General features: G+C 39.6%; 1 protein-coding gene across 5 annotated transcripts in view; it reads right to left on the bottom strand.

The window, feature by feature from the left end:
- The window catches only part of immp2l (inner mitochondrial membrane peptidase subunit 2), a 496,795-nt gene that overhangs the window by 114,306 nt on the left and 358,002 nt on the right, over nt 1–24,487 (bottom strand). For all 5 annotated transcript variants that reach the window (XM_067999579.1, XM_067999576.1, XM_067999575.1 and 2 more), the window contains one exon: nt 18,060–18,125. In XM_067999579.1, coding sequence (XP_067855680.1) covers nt 18,060–18,125 — 66 coding nt within the window. The remainder of the gene's footprint in view (nt 1–18,059; nt 18,126–24,487) is intronic.

Raw genomic sequence — 24,487 nt, 5'->3', positions numbered from 1 at the left:
GCTTGTCACAAAGAGCATATTGAGATTAGTTTACTTCATTTGAACATCAGTAATAATTAAAAATATGGTTCTATAGAAACACACAAATGGCTATTCTATTGGGCAGAGTTTAAATACACAGATCACAGAACACGCACACAGTACTTTGTATAGCGTGTGCATGTAGGAATGTCACACAGGTCTTACTGAGGTATGGTTCTAGTCCATTTTGCTAACTGTAACACAAATAAAGGCTACGGTCTTTTCCATTTTGATTTTCAAATATATCATACAGCCATCTATTACTAATCACAGTTTCTGATGTGCCATTAAGAACAGCTTGGTGACCCCCTTTCATGATGCAAATGTAACCTATTGCAGTATTAAGCAATGAGGCTGTCAAAGGCGATACAGTGAAAGATGAAAAGATTAAATGAGATGTGCCCTTTCTCTGAAGTCTTACACATCAAAGGTAACCTTATATGGTTTTCAAGTACCTTGTCAACATGAAAGGCCAGGCAGCTTTATTTTTAAGAGCAAAGTCTTGTTGTTGATAATTATACAATCTGTAAAGCCATCATTAGTGTAAAGCAGCAAAAAAAATGCGTGGCACCACATCAGGTTTTCCAGAACACTATGGTTTTATTTCAGAAATGTCAATGTCCCCCATTTTAAAATTCTATTTTTATGTAGTTTCTTGGAAACAAATTGTACTGCACCTGGGAATCTGGTAAGAAGCTAAACAAAGGGTCTTTTAAGCATGTTTACAATTCAGAAGCAATTAGGCTGAACAATCGTAATGCTTTGTATTTTTGAAATTCTAAATATGAACTTATCGAATAAGATCAAAAGTCCTAAGACCCAATATGAAGGGGCACATGCACAGCACACCAAAGCAAAGTGCATGCAGAATACTCCATCCCTTCCACCTTCCACCTCCAGGTGTTTTTTTTGCTCTCCCATTTACTCCATCCCGTAGTGCACATTTCTTGTCCCAGGGAGAACACAAGAAAAAGAGAACAACAAAAAGAAAGTGACAGGCATAGCAAGAGAGTAAGAGACAGAGATGGAAAGAGAGAGTAACAGAATCACGGGGACATATTAATAGAGAAATAATGACAGAAAGGAGGAAAAACACAGAAAGAGCAGCAGAGAGAATGGGAAAGAGTAAAAAAAGAGTTAAATACAGAGAAAAAGGACATGAAGGCCAGAGTAAAACAGGTAGGGGAAAAGCACAGAGCAGCTCATCCAGGGAGTTCTCACATTTCCAGGCGCAGCCCTACGAACCAAGCATTTCCAGGAGACACCAGTCACAGTGAAGGCAATGTCTCCCTTAACCCTCAAAGCATGAAGTGCTCTCATTTCACAAGCAGTGTGACATTAAATGACTGATCCAATTGGCTTAGTATTATGCGTCCATCTCTTGTTCATTTAGAGAGAGGTCAAAGCTCCCCTGTTAAAGGTTTGCTTGAAAAATTATTTAAAACATTTAAATGCTAGATATGGTGAGTTAAAGGTGCATTCAAATAAATAAAAGTAGCATATTCTGCTCCTTTAGCAGAAGTCCAGAAATTATGAATTGGAAGGGAAGGGTTCAGAAATTGGTGAACATCGGAAAATCACATGCAATATATATGAACAGCACACTCCTCTCTACATACAAATGTAAAAAAAAATGCCCACTATTGTATAAAGCTACAGCAGACAAGAGCAGATGCTTTGAAAACAGTAGTAGTTGAAGCAAGATGAAATGGACAGGAGTTAAATGACTTTCTAGCTATTTTGGAATGATTCTGAATTGAAGAAAACTAACATTTGCTACAAGATGACACGGAAAATATTAAAACCAAATAAAGCATCCAATAATGTATTTTCTCCCCGTTGAAACACTTACTTTTGTATCAATTCAATTATCTCAATATAGTACCATATAGAATTACTAGTCAAAACACACAAGCGCTTCTCATCTTTGTAGAAAATAACAGCTACCCTCTGATTGTATATTCTTTCCTGTGTCCTGACCGTAAGTTCAGATTCAAAACATGAGGAATATTGTTTTTGATATAGTTATTTGTTCATTTATCACTTCATTTATAACCTCTTCTCTTCCATCTCAACTAAATCTATATTTCCTATGATAGACCTCTGCCACTTGGCCTACTGGGAAAACTACTCCATGACTATGTCAATGTTTATGTGGAGTAATCTACAGAAGGTGAGGCTGCAATAAAGTGAATCGTACCTACCTCCCGATACAATGGAGCATTACATCTTGTAGATTTGTCAGGACTAGAGATTATTGGGCAATCTCTGCATAAAAGTTGACGAGTTTTTTTAAAATGCAAAGTTATAACATAATATAGACCATAATTTAGGAATTTTAAAAAAACGCACAAATATGAAAAAGCAATCATGCTCTTTTAAGTCCTCAAGCATCTGCATGGGAGGCAGGTACTCTACCAGTCTTCATCACCCGGCTGACTGAAAGACTGCGAATAATTATTTTCTTAAGAGTACTGTTCTCTATTTTGCAGTAAAAAGCATTTGCACCCAATACCTACAAAATAGAAACCATATAAAAGTCAATAATGGGAGAATAAATGCATAGCACACAACAAAGCTAGCATTGCTAGTCATCAGTATTCTGTTAGAGAATAACAAATTTCCAGGTTTGATTACTACCTTGTAATTAATTCCATATATCTATATCGTAAGTAGAGTACAGACTATAGAGATTGTGGAAGCAGTTATATTCCATTTGCAATCTTTTTTCTGGTTATTATGCTGGACACTGATAGCCAAGGTACTCCCTATAATTATTTGATAAAAGTCGACCTATGTGATATCACTGCAACTTTACTGACTAATAATCAAGAGCTGATCATTTGGTAAAAATACTAGCAACATATTTATGATATTAAAAGTATTGTGCTTGTTTTGTGTAATACTGTAGGCGAGCTTCCGATTGTAAGTCCGATTACAATCAGAAAATCTAGGCCCTTTTGTCTAATACTAGAATAACACAATATTGTAGATTTTAAAAGTCTCTCCGGAATTACTGATTGGTCCATGCTAATCACGTGATACTGTTATTATGTGATCAGAATGGACCAGATAATTGAACCTGTTGCTTCTAAAACTTAAGCAGACAAGCCACAGCATCAGCAATTTGGGAAATTAGCCAGTCTAATGGTCCTGACACTGCACCCTCATAAAATGCAGCAGCATTACTGTGTCCCTGACAATCACAGGCAATGTTCATCTGACAAGAAAAAAATCAGCATCACAATATAGCTGCATCTCTTCTCCCAGTGCCACCCCCACCAGCTTTGCTCCTCCGGTCCCACTAAGCTCTTTCCCTACTCCAGCTTTGAACTTTAGGTCGTGTGCACTCTCTTCTACTCCAGCTTTGGCCCCTGCCCCCTCTCACTCTCTACTAATCTCAGCATCTGCTCACTTTCTACCGCAGACTCAAACCTGGGTGACCCCCACTCCAGCCAGATATATTTTATCTGTCAGAAATCCATGGGAGATCTTCTGGTGTTATATACCAACAGAAAAAAATAATAAAATAGAAAGGAAACTGCAAATGCTGGAAATCTGAAATAATGGCAGAAAAGTCTGGAAACAGTGGTGAAGGATACACTCCAGCAATTTCTGTTTTTACAAAAAAAAAGTTTCAGCCAAAAGGTTTGCTGTGTCCTCTGTTGTTAACATAAATTGGAGAAACAAAGAATAGTTTTCAAAAAGATTTGCTTTATGGGATAAAAAATTTAGGGAAGTACAGGATCAGGAAACACTCTGCAGTCCATCTGGCTGGTCCCAAAAACTAATGCCTCTCAACTGCCAAATTCTCCCTCAACTATCTGCCTCCACATCTTTTTTACCATCTTGTGTGTGAACCATCCGTGCACCTTTTCTTTTCTAAGCTTGAGTTTGTGTCCTTGGTTCCAGAGTCTTTGCCAATCTCAAACACATTAGTAAGGTACAATTTATCTATTCGCTTAAGAATCCTGAATACTTGAATTATTTTTCCCTTAAGCATTCTCTCCTCCAGAGTAAACCCCAATCTCTTCAACCTCTCTTCATAGCTCAGTTGCCTTAATCTTGGTATTCAGTTTTGTTGCCCTTTTTGGCATTACCTCCAAAGCCTTTTGTTGTGGTACAGTGACAAGAATGTTATGCAGTACTCCAAGTGTGGCCATACCAGTGCCTTGTACAGACTCATTGAATGTCCCTGTTCCCTTCCTGCAAATATCGAGGCCATTATCACCTTCTGAGATTTGTGGTCTATCCCTCTGGCTATGCATTTCAATATCCGATTAGCTTTCCTTCCTGCTGTGAATACTACACTATTCGTTTCAGTGGGCTATCCACCAGTAATCCCAAATATCTTTCCTGTGTTGTGTCCTTTAGCCGAGAGCCATTTAGTTTACATTCTTTATAAAAGTTTAAGAAAGGGTACTTCTATAATGCTAAATATGTAAACTGTGCATACTGCTTATCATTAAGTTGTTGGTCATACATTAGATTACTTTACAATGTATAGAATGATTTTTCAGAAAATTTCTTGAGCAATATCTTCGACATTTACAGCTACCATTCTACTCGTATCCTCACAACTCTTTAAGCAAAAGCCATTGTCCGGCTGAGAAGATAATGTGGTTTGTCTGAATACAGGTTTCCCCTTGAACCTCCATTCATTTTACCTGAGGGAATAGGAGTTGGTATCACTCCATTTCGTGTTATAGCAATTAAATACATTTGAAAAAACATAAAACATTTGTGACGTGTGACAAAAATATTAACTTTTGTGGTGTTTTTACGAACATAGAAACATAGAAAGGTTACAGCACGGAAGGCGGCCATTCGGCCCATCGAATCCGCGCCAGCTCCATTCAAAGCAATCCAGCTAGTCCCACTCACCCGCTGGACACAATACTCCAATTTTGGCGAAACCAGTGTTTTATAAAGGTTCATCATGACTTCAATACTTTTGTACTCTATGCCTCTATTTATAAAGCCCAGGAGCCCATATGCTTTTTTAACCACTTTCTCTACCTGCCCTGCCACCTTCAACAATTTGTGCACATATACCCCCAGATCACTCTGTTCCTGTCCCCCTTTTAGAGATGTGCCCTCTAGTTTATATTGCCTCTCCTTGTTCTTCCTACCGAAATGTATCACTTTGCATTTTTCCACGTTAAATTTCATCTGCCATGTATCCGCTCATGCCACCAGCCTGTCTATATCTTCTTAAAGTCTATCACTATCCTCCTCACTGTTTACTACCCTTTCAAGTTTTGCGTCATCTGCAAATTCTGAAATTGTGCCCTGTACACCCAAGTCCAAGTCATTGATATATATCAAGAAAAGCACTGACCCCGGGGCACACCACTATACACCTCCCTCCAGTCCGAAAAACAACTGTTCACCACTACTCTCTGTTTCTTGTCCCTTAGCCAATTCTGTATCCATGTTGCTACTGCCCCCTTTATTCCATGGGCCGCAATCTTGATGATAAGCTTACCGTACGCACTTTATCAAATGCCTTTTGAAAATCTATATACACCACATCAACTGCATTGCCCTCATCTACCCTCTCTGTCACCTCATCAAAAAACCCTATCAGGTTAGTTAAACATGATTTGCTTTTAACCAATCCATGCTGCTTTTCCCTAATCAATCCACCCTCGTCCAAGTGACTGTTAATTCTGTCCCGGATTATCGTTTCCAAAAGTTTTCCCACCACTGAGGTTAAACTGACTGACCTATAATTGCTGGGTTTATCCTTACACCCTTTTTTGAACAAGGGTGTAACATTTGCAATTCTCCAGTCCTCTGGCACCACCCCCGTATCTACGGATGTTTGGAAGATTATGGTCAGTACCTCTGCAATTTCCACCCTTACTTCCCTCAGCAGCCAACTATGCCTCCCATCCAGACCGGGTGACTTATCTACTTTAAGTACAGCTAGCCTTTCAAGTATCTCTTCTTTATCAATTTTTAGCTCATCCAGTATCTCAACCATATCTTCCTTTATTGAATATTACCAACAAAATTATCAGCCAACATGAAGCCAATTTTTCTATTACTGTGTTGGTGCTGACACCAATATGATTTAATATGATCATTTCCCTTCTTTTTATAGGTGCAATGTGGTGATAGGCAATAGTGAATGAATATAAAAATTGCCATTGGTATACATGTCAGTGCCATGAGTGATGGGGGAGTTCAAGGAGAAATGGTCAAATGCCTGACAAGGGAACAGCCCCTCCCAATCACAAAATGGCCAAATTCTGCAAAGGAAAATTGCAAATGGAAAGCAACAGTCATGTTCCACTGGGTACAATGGATCTTTATGTTATGTTGCTCATTAAATTGCCATACAGGATTTGGGAAATATTGTATAGCATTCTGCTATCCTTTATGGCACCACTGATGTGCTCTTATTGGTCCTGTTAGGATGAGTGCCATGTGTCACTGAATTTTTGGAACAATACTCCATTGGCAGCATTTGACTTGTCATGGATGTGGATTTCCTTGGCTCCCTCTGCCCCACCAGTGACACATTAAAGTCCTGCACTGCCTGATAATTGGTATCAGATGTTCTACTGGTATATCTATTTAGCAGTGCCACAACATAACAGAATCTTACAGGCATTTTATGGTTCATACAGATGCTACCTCTGGCTTTAATATTTTTTTAAATTATGGTCATAGTTATTGAGTGGGGTTAACACTGTGCACAGCTGTTTGATACCAATTGTTTTGTATATAAACTGAAAGGACATTTAACATTTTACACAATTTCTGATTCTTTAAGGAAGTCAAGCACACTAAAAATCTGGATATAAGATCCATCTTGCCCATTCTTTCCCTCTTGGTGCAAATATAGATTTTGTTCCCCAATCTTAGCTGGAAATTCAAAATCTAATATATAATACACAAAATGTACAGTGTGCTTAAACAAAATGTTGCAACAGAATGTAATGAAACATTCATGGATCAAAATATCCAGCTACAGTTAATCAATTCTAGCACGTGGATCATGCACAAATTATTGATTTGTGTGGATAGTGAACTGCCAGTATAATAGAACTCACTGTACAGCACTGCACACAACACAACCCATACATTTTAAGCAACAGCAGCTATTTTGAAATAGCAGATCATTTCAGCCATTTAAGATTAGAATGTTTTCAATGCCAGAGGGAATAGACTCTGACTATTCTTGTAGATCTTGTAATGTTAATGTATTTATTTGATGTGAACAAGTGGCAATAACTGGGTCAGGGTGAAGTTACTAGCCAAAAACTGTGAAGGACAGAAAACAATATGCACAGTGCTATCTCAGACACCAGTATCAGCATTTTCACTGCCATCATTTAAGGTTTAGTGAATGCAATGCCCACACCCCACCTTCTCTCTGCTCACTCTAAAGTCAACAACTTCCACGTGTACAGTGCCCAGTACCTTTAATGCAATAAAATGTCCCAAAGTACCAGGAAGACTAACAAGGTGGGCAGGGCATTAGAAGATATCGTCGAAAAAGATATTAAAACATTTAAGATAGAAAGGGGGAGATAATTGATAAACTAATCAAACTAAGGGCGGATAAGATCCCTGGTCTGGATGGATTGCATCCGCGCATATTAAAAGAAGCTAGGGAAGAGATAGCAGAGGCACCATTACATATATATAAAAATTCACTAGAAAATGGAAAAGTGCCAGAGGACTGGTGGACAGCTAATGTTATTCCTATATTTAAAAATGGAGATAGAAAAATTACAGGGAACTATAAACCAGTTAGCTTAACGTCGGGGGTAGGAAAGATAATGGAATCTTGACTTAAAGATGTAATAGAAAAACATATAGAAAATGAAAATATAATAAAGAATAGTCAGCACGGATTTCAGAAGAGAAAGTCATGCTTGACCAACCTTATTAAATTCTTTGAAGAAGTATCAGTAAAAGTAGACAAGGGTAATGTAGTAGATGTAATATATTTGAATTTTCAAAAGGTAAGGTACTGCCTAAGGTGTAGACTCATGGCTAAGGTCAGAGCATGTGGAGTCAGAAGACAGGTAGCAGAATGGATAGCAAGCTGGCTACAAAACAGAAAACAGAGAGTAGGGGTTAAGGTTAGCTACTCAGACTGGCAAAAGGTGGGAAGTGGTGTACCCCAGGGATCAATGCTGGGACAACTGATGTTCACAATTTACATTAATGATTTGGATTCAGAAATCGGAAGTACAATTTCAAAATTTGTGGGCGACACCAAATTGGGAGGTGAAGTTCATACAAAGGAAGAATGCATCAAAATGCAAAAGGACATTAATAAACTTGCAGAATGGGCATATAATTGGAAAATGAATTTCAATATAGATAAGTGTGAGATGGTGGATTTTGGTAGGAAGAATAAGGAGGCCACATACTGCTTGAATAATAAGCATCTAAATGGGATAGAGAAGCAAAAGGATCTAGTGGTACAGATACATAAATCACTAAAATAGCGACGCAGGTTGATAAGGCCATAAACAAGGTAAATCAAGCACAAGGGTTCATTTCTAGCAGGATAGAATTGAAAAGCAAAGAAGTTATGATCACCTTGTATAGAACCTTGGTTAGACCACACTTGGAGTATTGGGCACAGTTCTGGTCTCCATATTATAGAAACGATGTAGAGGCATTGGAGAGGTTGCAAAAACGAGTCACAAAGATGATACCAGAACTGAGAGGATATTCTTATCAGAAAGGCTAAACAGGCTGGGGCTCTTTTCTCTAGAAAAGAGAAGGCTGAGGGGTGAGCTGATAGAGGTCTTTAAGATAATGATGGGGTTTGACAAAGTAGATGTAGAGAAAATGCTTTCACTTGTGGGGGAGTCCAAAACTAGAGGTCATAAATATAAGATAGTTGCTAATAAATCTAATAGGGAATTCAGGAGAAACGTCTTTACCCAAAGAGTGGTGAGAAAGTGGAACGTGCTACCACAAAGAGCAGATGAGGCATTGAAGGGGAAGCTAGATAAGCACGTGGGGGAGAAAGGAATAGAAGGGTATCCTGATAGAGTTAGCTGAAGTAGGGAGGGAGAAGGCTCATGTGGAGTATAAATGCCTGCATAGACCAGTTGGGCTGAATGGCCTGTTCCTGGGGTGTAGTTTTGATATAAAGTGCTTCACATAGGAAAAAAATTAACTGATGGGTAACCGAATGCATGTTTGAAAAGGTTTGAGGTGGTTTCTAAAAGCACGGAGGGAAGTAGCAAGGTGAGAAGGTTTAGGGAGTGGATTCCAAAGGTAAGATCTAGATGACTAAGCTTTATCACTGAACAAGTGGTGGGAGAGGGGATTCATAGAAGGCCAGAATCGAAGGACTAGTGGCAGGTGGGGCAAGGACATGGAAAGATTTGTAAATGAGGTCAAGGATTTTGAATTTGGTGTGTTGGGGGACAATGGGAGCCATCAAAGATAGGGGTGATGGCTCTCTACATCCAATCAAAAAACAATTGCAACCCTCATAAAAGAAAAAAGTCAACATTTTAGTCTTCACTAATTGACCAATTTTACACACAATCCATCCTTTTCTGGTTGTTGATAGCAGCGTCTGTCAGGTAGGAACCAACCTGTCCCTACCCAATGCAATCCTGCTCTGAGGCAACATCTAACTCAAACCTGCTTTCAGCCAGAAATGTCAACAGATGAGTTAAAAATCTATTGTTCCAGTGCGAACTGATCTTGTTGCACTGAAAGTCATGACTTTCCATGTTCCAACAAAACAAACTCCTTCCAGCAAGATTAGCGCACACTGGAGCAGTTGATCTTATAACATTTCTGGCTTACAGCAGGATTGAGTGGTGTTAAGTTGGGTTCTACCTGAGAAGCAGTCAGATCTGATTGAGTTTTGCAGGGTTGGTTTCAGTCAGTTTCTGCCTGACAGCTGGGTTGGGAACACATATTAAATGCAACTTAGTCAGCTTTGACACTCAGCTCTATTTGCATACAACCCTCTGCAAAGATTTGCATGCAAGACAGTCCCCTATTTACAGCCCCTAAACAATAATTTAAATTTCTCAACTTATACTCAAATATACAGAATATATTTTCCATAACCAATACATGCATTCCATTCTCCATGGGTTCCTCTGGAAGTGAGGATGTTTTGTATCCTAATTTATCAAACATTCAATACAGAAATTTTGATCAATCTAGTCATCGAAGTAGCCTAGTTGTGCAATTCCATTACAAATCTTTGTCATTTGGTAGCTATGTCCACATTGACAGAATCCAACTTCTAGTCATTTCCTATTTTGTCATACTGGTTGGTTGAAATGTGTGAGGAAGCTACATGATACATGGCAGTGTTCAAATGTTTGTTTACTGTTACCACCAGCAACTTGTATTTATATGACAGATTTAACATACAAAATGCCCCAAGGCCCTTTACAGGGAAATAATAAAAAAAACGGAATGCGAGCCAGGGAAGAAAGTTTAGGAGGGACAACTGAAGACTTGTGGAACACAATAGGCTTTGAGGAGGTTTTTAAAGGAGGAGAGAGAAATAGAGAGGCAATGGGGTTGGGACCAGAGTCCCAGACAGCAGCATCTAGGTGGTTGAAGGATCTCCCATGAAGGGGGAAGGATGCCCAAGAGGCCAAAGTCAGAAGACCAAAAGGGCAGTAGGGGAAGTTGCAGAGATGATGACAATAAGGATTTTAAATTTAATGCCATGAGGGACAGAGAGCCAGTCCCTCATAGATGCCTCCATCTTACCTTGGTGTACAGTACAGGGTACTGCTAGCATTGGCTGTTTTTCACCATTCAAAAGACTTCCAAATGGTAAATAAGTGCTGTGTGAGTTATGCTGCAGCATTAAGTGAAGGCAATAACCTCAAAATATACTGGGTCATTCACAGGTTTCGTCACAGCTGCAAAGTCAATCAATCAATGCATCAGTATGAAGCACATATTGATAAACTGTCCACCATATAGACAAATCCATGCTTGGTTTCCCAGCTGAAGGAATCTTTAATATGGATGACAGGTGCAAGATTCAATGCTTGACTAAAGCCCTGCTGGTTCAAATTGGACTTCTGTATCATAAACTGCATCTCGCTTCACTCCTGTGAAACCTAATGCTCATTGCTAAAGAAAACAAAATCTGCTGGTGAAGTTCACTAACAGCTATTTCAAAACAAAGGGCTGCATTAGCACTAATCTATAGTGAGGTCGTCTTCGTGATTCCTAGGGCTGGATTTTCCTCATTGGCAGAAACACAGCAAACGGGATGGTGACCTACCACTGTCTCCCCAATCCTATCCTAGATTTTTCTTTCCCCCCCCCACCCCACCCCCCAACTCCTGCCCCCAAACGCTTGCTGGGCCACCCGTTCCCCACTCACGGTATATAAATACTGACGGATGTTCTTTCCGTCGCCCCTCTTACTGCTCTCTGGGGCTGCTTGGAGAAAGGTGGTGTTAGGCCTGGAGTAGTGGCAGCAATGGCCCCAAAATCTCCATGAAGGAAGATGGCCAAGTGGAGGTATCTTCTTCATCCAATCTATCCCCCAGCCTACAAACTGGTAGGTTTAGGACCCCATAAAGGTCCCTTACCGCCTCTTCTGGTGTTGCATTCTCCTTGTTGCCAGTGACGGGCTCTTTTTGATTTCTTTGAAATTATGCAATTATTTATTCAATTAATTTTACCCAAAGTCAATTTTGTCCCGAAAGAAATTACATGGGAATGAGATATTTATAAATTACATTATTCAAGTTATTTGGGCATCTAATTCAAAAAGATAATGAGTTTTGGAGCCCATATCCTGGAGTAATTATTTTGGTATATTTCTCTTTAATTAATATTTTAAGACCTGATTTCTAATGTGATGCATAAAGCTGTGCAGTCCTTACTATACTGAAAATGTCATGGACCAACACCTTAATATAAGCAAGAGCCTATCAATAAAATCTTAAAACAATTAACATATTAACCAACATGTGAATGATGGTTTAGTATCATTCTCTGAAAGCTGTTTTTACCAGTTACAGTAGACTATTATGAGAGATATTTGTACTAATGTAAACTGTAAAAGATTTTAGAAATCACCTGTAAAGACAAGAGTCGAACTTTTTGGTTGTGGTTTTGTTAACATCACCCCTTGAGCAAGTAGTAGAAAACTGAACATTTATTTTTACTGCTGTGAAATGTCAGTGGTTGGAATTGTGAAAAATAACAATAATTATATATAATAAACACCAGCGTTGAGATACTTGGCAGCATTTTGTTCTGGGGATGTGTAAATCCATAAACACCAGAATTAGACATAGAACGTGATATACTGCAAAGCACTAATTTCACAGCTGATGCTTACTTCACATGTCTAAGGTTGTGGTTTGAATTGAAGTCGCGGACACTTTTACTGGACTCCTGTGTAGTTTTATTAGTTTTCAGGTGGAATGGGAAAAGATGTATCCACACTATAGAAAAATGGGCACACCACCTACTATGGTCCATGAAGGTGCCCTACCACAAGGTTCAATAGTGAATATTGATATTGATAATGACATTGATATTGAAAATGTGCAAGTGTCCTTCCAGATAGAGAAAGATGGGTGAAAGGAAAATTGGGAGAAAACAGAAGGGGGAAAAGCTAACTATTGTAGAAAACATGGAGATTGCAGCTTCACTGTCAAACAAACCAAGCTGGGAGCTCGGCCTGTTACTGATGTGCTATATGATCACTCATTGCAGAGTGAAAGAGAAAGCTCCATCCTTCACTATAATGACTACAACAACAATAATAACTTGCATTTATATAGCACCATTAACATAGTAAAATGTCCCAAGGCACTTCACAGGAGTGTCATCAAACAAAATATGACACGGAGCCACATAAGGAGATATTAGGACAGGTGACCAAAATCTTGGACAAAGAGGTAGATATTAAGGAGCATTTTAAAGGAGGAGAGAGAGGTAAAGAGGTTAGAGAGGGAATTCCAGAACTTAGGGCCTAGGCAGCTGAAGGCATGGAGCAATGGTGGAGCGGTGAAAATTGGGGATGTGCAAGAGGCCAGAATTGGAGGAGGGCAGAGATCTCGGAGATTTGTAGGGCTGGAGGAGGTTATGGAGATAGGGAGGGGTGAAGCCATGGAGGAATTTGAAAGCAAGGATGAGAATTTTAAAATCATAATTTTGCCAGACCGGGAGCCAAAGTAGGTCAGAAAGCACAGGGATGACAGGTGAATACAAGTTAGCAGACAGGCAGCAGAATTTTGGATGACATCAAGATTACAGAGGTTGCAAGGTGGGAGGCCAGCCAGGAGAACATTGGACTAGTCAAGTCTAGAGGTAACAAAGGCATGGATGAGGGTTTCAGCAGCAGATGAGCTGAGGCAGGGGCGGAGATGGGTGATGGTACGGAGGTGGAAGTAGGCAGCCTTGGTGATGGAGAGGATATGGGGTCGGAAGCTCATCTCAGGGTCAAATAAGACGCCAAGGTTGCGAATGGTCTTGTTCAGCCTCAGACAGTGGCCAGGGAGTGGGATGGAGTCAGTGGCTAGGGAATGGACTTTGTGTCGGGGTCTGAAGTTAATGGCTTCAGTCTTCCCAATATTTCATTGGGGGAAATTTCTACTGGATGTCAGAAAGCAGTGTGACAAATCAGAGGCAGTATAGGGTGAGAGAGAGGTGATGGTGAGGTAGAGCTGGGTTTCGTCAGTGTACATGACTAACCTGCCGTGTTTTCGGATTATGTTGCCAAGGGGCAGCATGTAGATTAGAAATAGGAGGGGCCAAGGATAAATCTTTGCGGGACTCCAGAGGTAATGGTGCAGGAGCTGGAAGAGAAGGCTTTGCAGTTGATACTCTGGCTACGACTGGATAAATAGGAATGGAACCAGGCGAGGACAGTCCCACTCAGCTGGACAATGGAGGAGAGGCGTTGGAGCAATAAAGTAATCATTTTATAACCAATGGTGAACATTTTATTCTTTCTTAGATTGACGGCAATAATATTATAATTTCTTAAACTAGATGGGCATCTAACATTTTTGGTAGAAATTGTGGATCCATTTGAACACTGCTTTATGTTTATGTCATAGCAGATGGGCAGTGCCTGCTACTAGGGCATGGAGCTTTACACTCTTCTAGCTGGGAACAAGATTTTGAGCAGTAGCATCTTTCATAATAAGATAATTCTGTCCATTGCGGCCATAAATACAACAAAAGCCAGGGGACTTTGTTTTGTACAGAGTTAATGGGCTGGGTTTCCCTCCTCTCACCAGAGGAGGGTCAGGGCATGACTTCTGCCCACTACTGCAACTCATCTTTCTGTGCCAGGACCAGTGCTCATGCAGAGATCTCCGCTACCAAGAAGGAGCCTGCCACTGCCAACCAGGAAAATGTAGAAGGCAGTAACACATTTAACGGGACAGAAGAATTCTGAAAATCAGCAGATTTAATTTTTTTTTTGGCGAACTTCACATCAATCCAAGAAGGAATAAAATGATTATTGCTCATTATGCCCTTGCTGTGCGCAAATTGGCTGCCATGTTTCCTACATTACAACAGTGGCTACACTTTCAAAAGCTACTTTTGCAGAACAGGGGTATGCCCATTGGGAAGGCCATTCCAGTTGCTTAGTCCCCCTGAATGCGTGGGCGAGCGCAAGGGACAAAAAGTTTCGGATGCACTAAGACTTACAGCACTTTGGTTAAGTATAGTGCAGGTCTCAGTATGGAAAATGTCAAAACAAGATTGTGAAGAAAATCACTATCAAACTCCAGCGATCTCAGGTACGCCGATATCAGGTGACTTTCGGCTGTGCTATGCCTAGATTTTTGGGTGTAAGTCTATGCCCGTGCATTAGTAGTTTAAATGCAGGAAACTTGTGTGAGCTGGTCTTTTGTATGGGGATGGAGCTATATCCATGAGCATCACAGGGTTTAGGTGGATATATCTTGAAAGCGCTGCAAACAATCAAGGAAATTGAAGAGCTGTAGTCGCCCTTGCTGCTCGTGAGGTTATTGAAACTCTTTCTACATTGAACCCAGGTTCTGGGTACCTACCTCCTTATCCTAACCTCCAGGGAGGCATCAAAAATCCTGGGGCAGCCCTATGATTCTTTCGCCTACTTGATCCTTCTTGTAGCAGTGTAACAAGCAAATCAGGCAGAAGGTCCATTCCTGCTTTAAATAGGCCTCAGACATCCCAGCGGAAATTGCGCCAAAAAAATAGGCAGCCCGTCAATCAGATAAAAATGAGACCCGAGAGTTAAAATCCCCCGGGCCTCAGAATGGCGGCATCGATGGGCGGGGGGGTTGCCACTCATTCCACCCCCCATCCCGCCTACCCATTCCCTGCTCAGAGTTCAAATCAGGGCTGGTGTGTAAGAGAAAGAGAAAGAATTAGAGCAAGAGACAAGTGAAGAATTACATCGAGAGAGACACTCTCCATAGTTTTTGAAGCATTTTGTCCATGAACAATGCCACAGGAGATCAGCCAGTGTTTATAATATTTTGATGTTTGTCTACAGTATGCTACAGCTTTTTACACACCACATATATACTGTAGAGGTTTATGGAAACAGTACCAACTGATTCAATTGTCAGATTATCTTCTCACCTTACGGTATCTGCATATTCTTTTGTTCCTTTATGCCTCTCAATCTCACTGATGATCTTTTATATAATCTAATAGTGTTTTCATTAAGGAGTTTGCAGATCATTCAACCCATTTACATGCTCTCTGTGATTGGCATATCTGTTGTTTTCTCCCTATCCCCCTCTCTCTTTTTATCTGAATTTTTTTTTAAACTGTACTAAAATGCCTTTTCATCTTTCACTCTTCAGTTCTGATGAAGAATTGTACAACTGAAACATCAAAAGCCTACCTTTTCTCTTTACAGATGCTGACTGATCTGCTGTTAATTTTCAACATTTTCTGTTTTTATTTCCAAAGATTGATTCAACCATCACTTTTGTCAATAGAGCTGGTAAGTTATCATATGCCGTTTCTGGAATTGTTCATTACAAGTAGGTAGATCTTTGCTTAGTGCCCTCACTGTGTCAGGTACGCCACATAACATCACATAAATAGCTTAAGGGTTGCTCACCTTTCTTAAAGGAAAATCATATTTGACTAATTTGATTGAGTTCTTTGATGCAGTAACAGAGAGGGCTGATGAGGGTAGTGTGGTTGATGTGTATATAGACTTTCAAAAGGCATTTGATAAAGTACCACATAATAGACTTGTTAGCAAAATTAAAGCCAGTGGGATTAAAGGGACAATGGCAGCGTGGATACAAAATTGGCTGAGGGACAGAAAGCAGAGAGTAGTGGTGGCCAGTTGTTTTTCAGACTGAAGGGAAGAATACAGTGGTGTCAGGGGTCAGTATTAGGACCACTGCTCTTTTTGATGTATATTAATGACCTGGACTTGGGATTAATTACAAAGGGTATAATTGCAAAGTTTGCAGATGACACGAAACTCGAAAATGTAGTAAACTACGTGGAGGATAGTGATAGACTTCAGGAGGACATAGACAGACTGATGAAATGGGCAGACACATGGCAGATGAAATTTAACAGAGAAGTGTGAAGTGATTCATTTTGGTAAGGTGAATGAGGTGAGGCAATATAAACTAAATGGTACAATTTTAAAGGGAGTGCAGGAACAGAGTCTTTGAAGGTGGCAGGACACGATGAGAAGGCTGTTTAAAAAAGCATATAGGATCCAGGGATTTATTAATAGAGGCAGACAGCAAGGAAGTTATGCTAAACCTTTACAAAACACTGGTTAGGCCGCAGCTGGAGTATTGTGTTCAATTCTGGGCCCCACACTTTAGGAAGGATGTCAAGGCCTTAGAGTGGGTGCAGAAGAGATTTACTGGAATGGTGCCAGGGATGAGGGACTTCAGTTATGTGGGGAGACTGGAGAAGCTGGGGTTGTTCTCCTTGGAATGGAGAAGGTTAAGGGGAGATTTGATAGAGGTGTTCAAAATCATGAACAGTTTTGAGAGAGTAAATAAGGAGAAACTGCTTCCAGTGAAAAAAGGGTCAGTAACCAGAGGTCACAGATTTAAGGTGATTGGCAAAAGAGCCATAGGCGACATGAGGAAACATTCTTTTATGCAGCGAGTTGTAATGATGTGGAATGCACTGCCTGAAAGTGTGGTGGAAGCAGATTCAATAGTAAGTTTCAAAAGGGAACTGGATAAATACTTGAAGGGAAAAAAATTACAGGGCTATGGGGAAAGAGCAGGGGAATGGAATTAATTGGATAGCTCTTTCAAAGCGCCGGCACAGGTACAATGGGCCAAATGGCCTCCTTCTGTGCTGTACCTACTATGGTCCTATGAAGACAGCTCCAAAGAAACAGGCTACTCAATAACACATTCTTCAGAACTTCACTGCATATTTTAACAATATAAAACATTGCAAGAAAACTTAGTACAAGCCCTGATGTTACATTCTAATCACTTACTACCTACCATGTTAAAAACAATGCAACTTTATCAGTGACTGCACTCAAACATAGTGTCAAAATAGCCAGCATAAGAATAAAAGAATAATGAAAAAGATAACAGTCATTTTCAGTCCATTTCTCATTTAAATCTCATAACCACCAGGGTGATCAATTTCAAAACCCTATTAGTTCTGCTACTGCCAGCCATTTGGATTCTCATTTCAAGATCACCTTGCAATGCAAAACTGCAGAGACAAACCATTTTAATGTAAGATTTATGATAAATGCCACAGTGAGAGCATATTTACTTAGCATGCAAAACCAACTACTAAATGGGCAAGCAATACATTTTCACTGCCAGAGGGAATTGTGTTAAATATTTAGAGTTTTAGTAATAGTAACTTGGAAATAGATTTGCAACATTGAATTCACTTAGGTCAGAACATGAAAAGCAGCAATTCTTTTAAAAGCAACACAGCAACGTGGCCTTTTTAATGTGTCACCATGACAATCACAAGAATTCGGAATGGACATTCAGCTGAGATCTTATACTTGATTAACGGTCATATATCACTGAAATCTTAAGAACCTAGTCATTACAGCACAGAATACTAACCTGATGATATCTCCTTCAAGGGCAATCACTCGCTTGATTATTTTCTGTTCTGGGTTTTTGGGCGACCTGAAATAAAAGGACAAGGTTATACAATCTGTAATGTCCTCTAACATTCTATTGGTTTAAGGGAACTCATTGAAATCTCAAAACAGAAATAGAGACCATTAAAGCCATATGGGAGCTGCTGTGCTCCTTGACATGGTATATCAATCACAGTTAAGATCCAGTGAAGTTATATCTTATGAGAATCCAACTCCATCATCTAAAAGTAATGCATAAAAGACTTTGAGTAGCTGTGAAGCTTTTGAAATAACTTCTTCTGAGTATTGTGACGAAGTAAATCAAGAAATCATTTATAGTTATGAGATATGGAAAAGTAGCTTAAAGCCAAAGGGAACGACACGTCTGTCACAGTATTCCTCCCACAGGAAAACATTTCTATATTTTAAAGCATTCACACCCTCATGAATCATCAATTAATACACTGGCAGAGATATTCCATTAACTGAAGAATATTTGTGCAGAGTAAAATTCAGTAACATTTTTCAAGAAGAATGTAGAAATGTGAATGTCTTTGCAGCTGAGTGTAAATTACACACGATGGAGTGATGATACTTGAAGTGGTCCCTCCAACAAAGTTTCAATAACATTTCTGTGGCTTCATTTATGAAAAACAAATGATGGTTTCATACTGGACAACAAATAAAATCTTTAATATAGGATGTGTAAAGCTGTAATTGTCACTTTAAAACTGTACTCAGCAATAAAATAGAAGCAACAGTAAATCCATTTTACTCAACATTTTTGTGTCTGCTTGTATCCTTTCTCAGGAACAGCAATCAGACCTTGGATAAGTAGAACTTCATTAAGATCACAGATCACAGATCAAATTTAAATAATGTTCAAGCATCATCAAATCAAATCAAACTTACACAGCACAAAACTACTCTAAGATTCTGTAAGAAATAGCTGCTGACACTCAGTGCAGCCATTGTACAATAGTTTTTCAGGATGTTTTAATTACTTCAATGTAGAGTGACCACCCTGAGATAGCCCCGTTATGTTTTGAGCGATCTGACCATTGGCACAGTTGGGAGTTACACATGATGAGATGTATTAGCAAAGAAACATTTTTTTTACAGTATTTTTGATAGCTTCTGTTATATTGACAGGAAACTTGCCATACAAAAACCATTAAGTGAAGAATTTTTTTTGTTGAGAATAGCACATCAGCCAAAAAATGATCATTAGTCAGTGCACTGCATGTGTACAATGATGAAAAGATTATGCTTCACAATCTAGTCCCCTGGTGTACCATTAACTATACATGAAAACCACAACTTCAGCAGGCAGCTCAAAGTTCAAATACATTTTGTGCAAAACGCTCACACCGTAACAGATTTTGAATAGACTTGGTTGAGCTGTTATGTGGTGCACAGTTGAAAACCTGCTGACATTTACTGTCCCAGCCTGTACATGAAGAATGGCCACTCAGGCAAGGTCCGGAGAGCTGCCAATGTCTGAAACCATAGCCCAGCACCTTCAGGAGAGGAGGGGAGAAAATGGGGAAAAAATGAAAACCTAGATTTTTTTTGGGGGGGGTAGGGTTTGATATAAAGCTTTAGGGTAAAACATCTGTGTATAATACACCAAAGCTACTAACCTTGGATTACTTCCAAAGTAAAATTAATTTTTACTTGAACTGCTTTCACTATAGAATGATATTGGAGTTAGTGCTGTGATATTGGAGTTAGTTTTCAAATCACGACATTCTGCCCTCGATTTACAGTTAGGCAGAGTATATGAGGGTAACTTTCAACTTCAGTAAGGGTGTAAAACTGGCATCTTCCTCTAATGTGCACGTACAACATTGTGAATGTTGATCAGGGACCTGTTAACTAATAAAATGTAACTGAGTTCCAGCATAATACAAGTGTGCAGTACACAATGCATAAATAATACTATTCGGAAAGGGCAGGGGAGTGGGACTAATTGGATAGCTCATTCAAAGAGCTGGCAATATGCATGATGGGCTGAGTGGCCGCCTTCTGTGCTGTATCATTCTATGATTGTATGATATAAGCCAAGTGGAAATACTGCAAACCAAAGTTGAATGGTACTCAGAAATGAGCAGGACAGGAGGTTGAGCTCTCTATATGGGAAGTGATGCAATGAAAAACATTCCTCCATGCCAGGAAATCGCCAATGCCTAGTAAAATCAGTGCATAGATGTTGAATTCAGCACAAGAACCAGAGGGGAGAAGAGGAGAGGTTTTTCTCTGGTCCAGGGATAGAAAAACTACTTCTATCATATTCTTTCATTAAAGACCAGATACAAAAATACTTTTATTCTATACCTGAGGGATAGCAAATTTCCTGGAATCCCATCTCACTTTTAAGCAAGCACAGCACATTTGGAAAAAGACAATAAACCTTAAGCGGGAAAAAGGAAGAAGATTATTCATTTTCTTACAAAAGCAGTGTAAGACTTGCTTAGAACCTGTACACCAGGGTGTATAAAAAGAAAAGCTAATAAGCTAACACATTCAAATGTATTTATTGAGCTCTACTTTCTACTGACCCATCATCTGGTGTCTGTGCATCGCACAAGGTTACCAAACATAGGAAATTTAATCAATATTTTCCCCAAATAAACTCAGTCTTTCCAAAAAAAATACATTAAGCCTTCTCCTTAAAAAACTCATGGTTGCTATGCATTATTACAATCTTACTATAATCATCAGTACAAATTTGTTTTGGTTATATTACTAGATGTTGCATTCTAATCATCACTTTCTTATTTCAACAGCAGATTATGGAATTTGAAGATCAAAGAAATGAGCAGATCTTAACTTGAGGTGCCCATAACAGAGGGAGTTAGCGCTATACAATAATTTGGACTGTTTCTTTATCTTGCTGATTAGAAAAGTGTCTGCCTGTTTTCTCTGAACTTCCATACCCTTTTGTTGCTGTATTTTTCATGCTCCAAAGAGAGATTCAGTAGCAGATAGTGTTTCAGGTGGAGTTATAGCATGAAAGGAGCCAACGAGGATTTCAGATGTAGACGAATAAGAATGGGCAGAGAGGATAGATTCAATGGTGTGACAGTAAGAGGAAGTGAACAGACTAAAAAAAAGTAGTGAAAGAACAGCTGTGATCTAATGTGGAGTTCACACAAAAGAAAATCAAACACTTTATAATGAATCATGGAATGATACAGCACAGAAGGAGGCCATTCGGTCCATCGTGACTGTGCTGGCTCTTTAGAAGAGCTATCCAATTAGTCCCATACCACTGTCCTTCCCCCATAGCCCTGCATATTTCCCCCCTTCAAGTATTTATCCAATTTCCTTTTGAAAATTATTTTTGAATCTGCTTCAGGCAGTGCATTCCAGGTCATTACAACTCGCTACATTAAAAAAAATCTCCTAATCTCGTCTCTGGTTCTTTTGCCAATTACTTAAATCTGTGTCCTCTGGTTAATGACCCTTCTGCCACTGGTAACAGTTTCTACTTAATTATTCTATCAAAACCCTTCATGATTTTGAATCTCTATTAAATCTCCCCTTAACCTTCGCTGCTCTAAGGAGAACAACCCCAACTTTTCTAGTCTCTCCACATAACTGAAGTCCCCTAACCCTGGTACCATTCTCGTAAATCTCCTCTGCACCCTCTTTAAGGCCTTGGCATCCTTGCTAAAGTGTGATGCCCATAATTGGACATAATGCTCCAGCTGAGGCCTAACCAGTGATTTATAAAGGTTCAGCATAACCTCCTTGCTTTTGTACTCTATGCCTCTGTTTATAAAGCCAAGGATCTCATAGGATTTTTTAACAGCCTTCTCAACTTGTCCTGCCACCTTCAAAGATTTGTGTACGTACACCCCCAGGTGTTTCAGTTCCTGCATCCCCCTTAAAATTTGTACCATTTAGTTTATATAGCCTCTCTTCATTATTCCTACCAAAATGCATCACTTCACACATATCTGCATTAAATTGCATCTGGCATGCGTCTACCCATTTCACCAATCTGTCTACGTCCTCCAGAAGTCTGAACATTTCCGAGTTTCTTGTCATCTGCAAATTTTGAAATTACGCCCTATATACCCAAGTCCAGGTCATTAATATACATCAAGAAGAGCAGTGGTGCTAATGCCGACCCCTGGGGGACACCAATGTATACTTCCCTCCAGTCTGAAAAACAACCATTCACCGCTACCCTCTATTTTTTCTCTCTTAGCCAATTTCGTATCCACGCTACCATTGCACCTTTAATCCCATGGGCTTCAATTTTGCTAACAAGTCTATTATGCGGTACTTTATAAAATGCCTTTTGAAAGTCCATATACACAACATCAACCACACTACCCCCATCAACCCTCTCCGTTACTTCATTAAAGAGCTCAATCAAGTTAGTCAAACACGACTTGCCTTTAACAAATCTGTGCTGGCTGTCATTTATTTTTCCCTATCTTTCCCAGTGACAATTAATTTTGTCTTGGATTATTGTCTCAAAGTTTCCCCACCACAGACATTAGGCTGACTGACCTGTAGTTGCCCGGTTTATCTCTCTCCCCTATTTTGAACATTGGTGTAACATTTGCAATCCTCCAATCTTCTGGCACTGCTCCCATATCTAAGGAGGATTGGAAGATTGTGCCCAGAGTGTTTGCTATCTCCACCTATCTGGACCAGGTGACTTTTCTACACTGAGCTCTGCCAACCGTTGAAGAACCTCCTCTTTACCTATTTTTATCCTATCCAATTTCTCTGCGACTTCCTCTTTTACTGTGATATTGGCAGCATCCTCTCCTCTAGTGAATACAAATGAAAGGAAAGTTATGAATAGAAAACCAACATAGAGAAAATCTATACAGATTCAGGAAAAGAAAAGCTGTAAAAAGAGAATAGCTATGGAGAAAACCAAGCAAGCACTTATCCTACAATACCACAGACAAATCCCAACTTCAGACTAGTTGTTGCAGGTTGTACATCATAAAAAAGGCTCAGCGTAAACAGTTCTTAATAAATATTTGATTTTTAAAATGGGGCTCTTATAGTGAGTCTTGTAGTAAGTGCCTGAATGTCTCAATAATTGACCAGGTGAGAATAATACTTGAAGCAAATCTCTTATCCTCTTGACCCATAAATAACAACCACAATCTGTCTCACCAATTTCAAGGCCCAGAAAGTCTCCCCCTGTGCTTGCACTATAAACATTGATTCAGATGTTGGACTAACTCTTGCATACAATCTGCAGCCAGACATCCTGCTGGGGGTTGGGATGGGGAATCTGTTTCTGTTGAGGAGATTGGCCCTTCTTGACAGATAGATTTGGCTTGTTGCGGCTTTGCCTCCGACTTTCCATCTCGTGACTTTGAAGCGTGTACGTTAGGAGCCAGAGAACAGTGAACCCAACTTTTAGGGTTGGTAAAACTATTTTTCTGTTATTTTTCATTGTTGCTTTCTTGTGTTTCATATACCTCTTCTCATCACAAATGACGTGGAGGACACGCTGTGTTTTTACAATAGTAACTTCATTCCTCAGTATGTTCCTTGTTTACAGGTGTTACTTTTTATGGTTACTCATCTAGATGTTTCCCTGACTAGTGGGATTAGCTGCAGCTTTGTCATGTAGGCTGTGAGAGCAGTTCTGCATTCTCACGCCACTGTCGCCCATCTTCACTTCATCTAGATTATGATGTCCAATTCTGGGCACGACACATTAGGAAGGAATGTCAAGGCCTTGGGGAAGGTGCAGAGGAGATATACTAAAACAATAGCAAGGATGAGGTGTGGAGTTCAAAACCCCTTTAATAAAAGACACTTGAAGGAAAGGGTAAACTGTGCCCCTTTTAAACAAAGACGTTTGAAAACCTGCAAACACAATAGTGTAGTAAACTGTGTTCTCGCAAATCCTGTTTTCCCTCAATGATGCTGATGGCATTGGAGAAGTATGAGTTTCGGGATCAAAGACATTGTACTGTGGATAGATATCTAGATTATTAAATAAATAAGCTAGATGGATAATATTGAGCTTTTAAAACACAAGCTTTGCAACACAGCAGGGGGTAATGTAAGAGAAGGCAACAAGGGCATACATCAAAGGCTTTGGATCGGGAAAGCAATGATAGGTGTGAAAAGGCATGAGCCTCTCATTCCTATCTGGTAATCTGTTCAAAGAACTGGGATTTGTAAAACAGCAAATAGTACTGCACCCAGCATATGGTTAAATGGTATAAGGAATGGATTCGAAACCACTGAAGCAATCAAAATTGAAGACGTCAGGGCCATTAAGAATGTCTGCATATATAAATGAAAGGGGCTATCTTTACATGAAAGGCCATAGATAGAGATAGTAAAGGGGCCTTTTACAATCCATGATTTTAAACCCTAAGAATGGGTGGGTTGGGGGCGGATGGGAGTTGA

Source organism: Heptranchias perlo, chromosome 18, assembly GCF_035084215.1.
Source record: "Heptranchias perlo isolate sHepPer1 chromosome 18, sHepPer1.hap1, whole genome shotgun sequence".
Taxonomy (NCBI): Eukaryota; Metazoa; Chordata; class Chondrichthyes; order Hexanchiformes; family Hexanchidae; genus Heptranchias; species Heptranchias perlo.
This window is presented reverse-complemented; position numbering and strand designations above follow the sequence as displayed.